Source organism: Phyllostomus hastatus, unplaced genomic scaffold (genome assembly GCF_019186645.2).
Source record: "Phyllostomus hastatus isolate PE091 unplaced genomic scaffold, TTU_PhHast_1.1 phas_contig_150, whole genome shotgun sequence".
NCBI classification, from domain to species: domain Eukaryota; kingdom Metazoa; phylum Chordata; class Mammalia; order Chiroptera; family Phyllostomidae; genus Phyllostomus; species Phyllostomus hastatus.
Window position 1 is genome coordinate 508,290 of NW_025333611.1, and position 6,711 is coordinate 515,000.

Below are 6,711 nucleotides of genomic sequence, written 5' to 3' on the forward strand. Positions count from 1 at the left end.
AGGCGCGGCGTCGGCAGGAGTGCTCCTCTCTCGGAGTCACGGCCGCCCTCCCTCCCCTCTGCCTGCCGCCTGGAGCCGGAGAGGAGATGAGAAGCCCTTGTAGTTTTAAATTCAATGTGACAGTTTCGGAAAGAGCGGATGATGAATCTCCTATTATTGGATCAGTCTATTTGCCGCTCAATGTCTCTCTGTAATTGGAGCAACATCACTTTAAAGGTTCAGAGAGTACAGCATTTCTGGTGAAAAATCCCCACAACACGCGGTGAATGTTTTAAAGGGAAATCTATTAGTGATTTGTGGAGGGGCGGGAGCCGGCGGCGGGGAGGCGCGGGCTGGGCCAGCGGGGACTTAAGTGGGGGGCTCGCCAGGGGCCCCTGCCCGGCTGCTCCCCGCGCCCGCGCCTGCCCAGCGCCGGCCGCGCCCCCTCCCTCCCTGCCGCCCCCCCCCCCAACGTCTTGTTGTGACAGTTCCTGATACTGTTTATTGAGGTGCATGTCAGGTATAATTAGCAATCGATATGGAAAACGTTTCCTTGCACCCAGCACGCCTCTGACGTCAGAGCCGATTAGCGCTTCTTATTGGTCCCAAATTCCCCCGGCCGCGGCTAATTATCGGGAGCTTGATGTTGATAAAGTAAAGCGCCGAGTGCGGGCGAAGCATGTGTAGGGCTCCGGGTCCCTGTCTGCGCCGCCGCCACCCGCGCGTCCCGCCGCTGGCCCAGCCCGGCCCCGGCCTGCGCCCCCGCGCCCCGCTGGCCACCCGCTCGAGATGATGGACGGCCGCCTCCTGGAGCACCCGCATGCCCAGTTCGGGGGCTCGCTCGGCGGTGTGGTGGGCTTCCCCTACCCGCTGGGCCACCACCACGTGTACGAGCTGGCCGGCCACCAGCTGCAGTCGGCCGCCTCGGTGCCCTTCTCCATCGACGGCCTGCTCAGCGGCTCCTGCGCTGCTGCCGCCGCCTCGGTGGTGAACCCCACGCCGCTGCTGCCAGCGGCCTGCGGGGTAGGCGGCGACAGCCAGCCTTTCAAGCTGTCAGGTAGGCGCAGCATGCGGGGAGTGGGATGGGGCTGGGGGGCCAGGGGACCCTCTCGGGTGGAGGAGTTAGTTTCGCGCGGCAGCGCTCCTGGGTCCCGCCCTCCACCCTGAGTCTGGGCGCGCGCAGCCGCCCTCTCCATGGCCCCGGGACCCGGGGCGGCCAGCAGGCATTAGCGTGGGAGGTGGATCCGGCTCCAGCAGTGCCTGAGCCGTGCGGCGTCCTGTGCACGCCCGCAGACACGGGGGACCCAGACAAGGAGAGCCCGGGGTGCAAGCGGCGGCGCACCCGCACCAACTTCACTGGCTGGCAGCTGGAGGAGCTGGAAAAAGCGTTCAACGAGAGCCACTATCCCGACGTGTTCATGCGCGAGGCGCTGGCGCTGCGCCTGGATCTGGTTGAGTCCCGCGTTCAGGTAAAGACCCGCGTCCCTCTCGGAGCCCACAGCCAGCAGCCTGCTGGTTGGCCTACCCCGCGCCGGCCCGCCTTTGTTCTGGGTGGCGCCGCATCCTCGTTGGAGACCGGCTGGCGCTCGCCGGTGGGAAGGTGCTGGCGGTGGCGGTGGGTATTTCGGGGCCAGCGTCTCTTAAAGAGGGAGGTGTGAGTCCCTAAAAATCGAGGTGGCTCGGGAAGTCCAGCGGCCGCCCCAAAGTGGCGAGAACTGGAGCTGCGTCCCAACCGGGAAGCCGTGTGGTGGGGTCTGGCGAAATGAGACCTGCGGCCTGGGCGGGAGAGGTGGCGAGGAGGCACGGCGGGCTGGGTGGGGAGAGACCCCGCGGTGGCAGACCTGCGCCCCTGTGCCCCTGCACCCCTACACCCTCCAAGGGCTCGGTTCCCCCACCCGGAGTGGGTGCGTTTGTTTACTCACCTCTGAAATATTCCGGGGGAAGCAGGTACTTCCTCGTCCCCTTGTGGGAGGGGAAGCTGAGGAAGGGGGACTGAAACTTGAACCGCTAACACATTGAGAAAAAAGGTGTCTGAATCTTTAATACCCTCGTTGTTACATCTTTTTCTTTTTCCTTTTACCGTCATTTGATTTTTATCCGGAGGCCGCCGGCGGTATTCTTTTTGAAAAACACAGCGTCATTTGGGTAGATTAAAAATTTAAGAAGAATTGTGCACGGTTAGATGTTTCCCTGAAGGATGGCAACCTTCTGGGTGGCGAGTGGGGGTGCGGCTGTGGGCCCCGCTCTGGGGCAGAGGCGGCTGCCGCGGGACCAGCACCAGGAGCTTTGTCTGAAGGTGCGGCGGCCCGTGGGCTCCACCTCGCCCGGCAGCCTCGCCCGCTTGCACGTCCTTTCGTGCCATCCGTTCTGAGTGTGTTCGGTGAAGTCAAGACCTCTTCGTTTCTCCCCTAAGGCCACGGTGAACGATTCTCGGTGATGAGGTGGGCTGGAATTTGCACCCTCCAAAAAAAGTATTAACAAACAGACAAGGAAAAAAAACAGGAGTGGGAAGAGGGGGAGGAAGAAAGTGCCCCAGCCTGGGAGAGGCTGCCACGCAGTACGCGCGCCGTGGTACCCACAGGCTGCCAGCAGCCACGCCGGGCCTGCTGCCGAGCTGCGCCTGCCTCTGTGGCCGCAACAAAGAGTTTGAATGATGGCGTGCTCCCAGGGAGGCGAGGGTGCCTGACCCTCGGCCGGGGTTTGTGCGTGGTGCAGAGGGGGCCTAAGGGCTGCTGTTCCCCGGAGGCCGCGCTCCCCAGACCGGGCCTGCGGAGAGTGGAAGAGGCCGGATGGCCCGGCCTCTCCTCTGCGAGGCCTGGCAGCCGGCCTCCCCTTTCCTGCCTCCCCCACCCTACTCCGAAAGCCAGGCGCAGCTGGTTTGAGAGCGCCGTTTTGGTGCCTTGCCCTGAAAGAGGATGTGTGTGTGTCTGTGTGTGTGAGGGGAGGCTGCCGAAGCTCCCCTCCCCCAAACCGGGCTTGGCTTCCCAGGCCCTGCTAGAAGCAGCATCCAGATTTCCCTTCACGGGAACGGCCAAAATCTGGGCTTTGGCTCAGTCTCCAGGGGCCGAAGACAGGTGTGAAGGGCGGCTGAGCCCGGCCGCCTGGTGTCCTCGGGCCAGACGGTCAGCGCCAGGCCCGGCGGGCTGCTTAGAACACGAGCTGTGAGGAGCCAGGAGAGGCAAGGCGGGGCCCTGCTCTCTACTCCGGACCAGGACCCCAGCCCGGTGCCCTCAGTCGGGGGCCAGACTGGCCCTGCCCCACAACGGGGCCGCTCCCATCCCCAAGGTGAGAAGCCGGAGTGGGAAGCCGGCTGAGAGGCCCGACTACCTCCTTCTGTGTGGGAGAGACGCCCTTTGGAACCTGCAGCCCGAGCGCGGACAGCCATCTCCAGGCCGCCGGCCACGTGGCTGGGCTCCCGCCCCCTGGCCGAGCCCAGCAGGTCGAGCGGGCCGTCTGGGGGAGTGGGGAGGCCCGCAGCCCAGCGGCAAGCCCGCCGCCTGATCGTGCCTTCCTTTCCCCGCCCGGCTGCTCTAGGTCTGGTTCCAAAACCGGCGGGCCAAGTGGAGGAAGAAGGAGAACACGAAGAAGGGCCCGGGGCGGCCGGCACACAACTCGCACCCGACCACGTGCAGTGGCGAGCCCATGGACCCCGAGGAGATCGCCCGCAAGGAGCTGGAGAAGATGGAGAAGAAGAAGCGCAAGCACGAGAAGAAGCTGCTGAAGAGCCAGAGCCGCCACCTGCACTCGCCCGGCGGCCTGTCCCTGCACAGTGCACCCAGCTCTGACAGCGACAGCGGCGGGGGCGGTCTGTCCCCGGAACCACCCGAGCCGCCGCCGCCAGCCACTGTGGCCAAGGGCCCCGGCGTGCACAAGGCCGGCGCCGCAGGTCCTGCGCCTGCACCGCCGGGCGAGCCGCCGGCTCCGGGCACTTGTGACCCCGCCTTTTACCCGAGCCAAAGAAGCGGCGCCGGCCCGCAGCTGCGGCCAGGCCGCCCCGCGGACAAGGATGCGGCCCCGTGTGCGCCCGGAGTGGCGGCGGCAGAGCGTGGCGTCGCGGGCCTGCCCAAGGCCAGCCCGTTCAGCGTGGAGAGCCTGCTATCCGACTCACCGCCACGCCGGAAAGCCGCCGCCGCCGCTGCGGGGCTGGACTTCGCGCCGGGGCTGCCGTGCGCGCCGCGGACCCTCATCGGCAAGGGCCACTTCCTGCTCTACCCCATCACGCAGCCGCTCGGCTTCCTGGTGCCGCAGGCCGCGCTCAAGGGCTGTGCGGGTCCCGAGCCCGCGCCCAAGGACGCGCCGCCCGCGCCCGCTGTGCCGCCCGCGCCGCCTGCTCAGGCCAGCTTCGGGGCCTTCCCAGGGCCCGGCGGCCCTCCGGACTCGGCCTTCGCGCGCCGCAGCCCCGACGCTGTCGCCTCTCCCGGGGCCCCGGCGCCTTTCCGGGATCCGGCCGTGGCCGAGGGCGGTGGCGGTGGCGGTGACTGCTTGGACGCAGGAGTTGCCTGCCCGGCGGCCCCGCCACCGCCACCCCTCCCGCCGTCACCCGGGTCCGGAACGCAGGCGCCCAGCCCCGCCGGGGAGCCGGCCATCTGTGGGGGCCCCGAGCCAGGTGCCGCGGCCGGACCCAGCGTCCCGGAGGCCGAGGAGGTGGACATGGACTGAGGGCGGCCGACAGCGGCGCCCAGCCGGCTCCGCCGGCGGCTCAGGCTCCGACTCACAACGAAATCAGGTGATGGGGTTAGAAATACTGCTTTTTCCTCTTTCTTCTGTTTTCTCCTCCCCCCTCCCCTTTTTAAAAAACGCTGTATCAATTCGGGCCTAGGCAGCAACCGCAGGACTTGGGGTGAGACCTCTCTCCTCAAGGGAGCGGAATAAAAAACGAGAACAAAAAAAACAAAACCCTAAAAACAAAACCGAACCCGTACTCCTCCCCCCCCAAAAAAAACCCACAACAAGAATCCTCAGCCTTGTAAAATGGAAAATTGTCTAAGAATATTTATATATGTACCATTTTTGATAAATAAAGCTGGTCAAACGCAAGAGCTCAGGTCCTTCATTTTCAGATTTCCGAGGGCCCCCGCGGCCCCCGCCCCCCTCCCCCTGCTCTCCCCGAGGGCGGGGCGGGGCCGAGGCTCCTCACCTCCCCCGAGGTCTGCGCTTAGGCCTCCTTTTGTGTGCGTGTGTGTTTGTGTTTTCTGATTGAACAAATTTATGCACCCGCAGCTCCCCCTCGCCTGCCCTCCCCCGCGCCCCCCTGCCACCCGGCGCCGCACACGCGCGCACACGCACACGCGCCCCCGCGCGCTGGCACACGCCAGGGCAGGCGGCGCGGGGTGACGGAGCCGGGGGCTGCGAGGGCCGGGCCGCTGGGCTCCTGCAGAGTTTTGATATGAAAGTAATTATTTTCCGGTGGCTGCTGCGGGGACTGGGTTTCTTGCCCAAAGGGTTATTATACATTACCGATTTCTAGTGATATGAAATCACATAAACTTCTTACAATAATAGAATTAGCATGAAAGGCTGGGGTGTCAAATTGAAATTGGAGAATAATAGCGCCGGCAGCTGGGGGAGTGCGTGCGCATATTGGAGCGGAGATGGGGGATCGTGGGGCGGAATTTTCATGAGCTGCGCTCTTTGTCAGCGCTCTTGTAGCCGGCTATATTAAGATAGATGCCCAATGATATCCCTCATTGTTCTGTCGCTTATATTGATGTTGCTGCGTTATCAGCCTATTGATCATGTGTCGCCTGTAATAGGACAGGCGCCGCCAACGCGCCTCTTTACAAAAGCAGTGCACATTTGTTCTAATAGGGTCCGGGTCCCCGGGGGACCCTTCGGGGGCTTCAGGACATCTGCAGCGAAGAAATATTAGCAAACTTGGCTGGAGCCTGCAGCCAGCCCCTAGCCGCCTCCCCTGCCCGCAGCCGCCCCACCCCGAAGTGAACCTCCGCCAAGCCTCCGCCTCCCCCCAAAATCCCAGCCCGCCCTCCCGGACCTTCCCGGGCCCTGGGTCCTCGGTGCTTCCAGAGCCACCAATTCCCCGAGAAATTGGGATCCCAATTATTAAAACCATTAATTCCAGCGAGGCTGAGCGCGGTGGAATTATGTTTACAGCCTCGTTAAATATCCCTGGTCCCTCCTGGTCATCAGGCCTTTATTTGCAAATAAATTGAGGATAATCAGAAGGACAGCTTTCGGCCTCGCGCGGCGCAAATGAATTTCGGAGCCCGAGTCCCTTTAATAATATTTACATAATTTTCGCTCAGTAACTCTGATATTTGCTCTCTAGGAGACCGAGCTTATAGGAAAAATAATTAGATCAAAAGAAAAGTGAGAGGGAGAGGAAGAGCGGGAGAGGGGGCGGGATCCGCAGGAAGGAGGCGCCGGCTCCTGCAGCCCAACTTGGGGCAGGCCGCCCCCAGCGGAAGTGCAGATCAGTCCGCAGAGAAGGGGAGAGGGGCCGCGGGGCTCAGGAGCAGGTTGCTGGGGTTGCACCTCAGGGCTCCGCCCCTCCCAGATGTGGGGCGGGGGTGCCGCAGCCCCCTTTGCCCCGGCGGGCCGGGCAGTCCCGCCAGGGCGGCCTGGACCCTTTGTCTCCGGCCGGTCCAGTCCGGCCCCGGCCTGCAGTCAACTCTCCTCCGCGCCCACCCCCATTAAACTGTATTTAAAGTGTCATTTAAATTATGAAATTGTAGCAGAAAATTGTGCGTAAAATGCCGGTTATTTTATCTAAGG

At 63.7% G+C, this 6,711-nt stretch overlaps 1 protein-coding gene across 1 annotated transcript; it reads left to right on the top strand.

The window, feature by feature from the left end:
* The first annotated feature begins 768 nt into the window (after positions 1-768).
* UNCX (UNC homeobox) lies at positions 769-4,638 on the top strand. The gene is made up of 3 exons (XM_045824684.1): positions 769-1,036; positions 1,273-1,448; positions 3,514-4,638. The coding sequence occupies exons 1-3, from the start codon at positions 769-771 to the stop codon at positions 4,636-4,638; spliced, it is 1,569 nt and encodes a 522-aa protein (XP_045680640.1).
* Positions 4,639-6,711: the final 2,073 nt, after the last annotated feature.

Excerpts from the sequence above, each read along its gene's own strand:
- UNCX (XM_045824684.1), top strand. The coding sequence starts at position 769 with ATGATGGACGGCCGCCTCCTGGAGCACCCGCATGCCCAGTTCGGGGGC. Across the intron at positions 1,037-1,272 it reads CCAGCCTTTCAAGCTGTCAG|ACACGGGGGACCCAGACAAG; the intron begins GTAGGCGCAGCA and ends GCACGCCCGCAG. Across the intron at positions 1,449-3,513 it reads TGGTTGAGTCCCGCGTTCAG|GTCTGGTTCCAAAACCGGCG; the intron begins GTAAAGACCCGC and ends CGGCTGCTCTAG.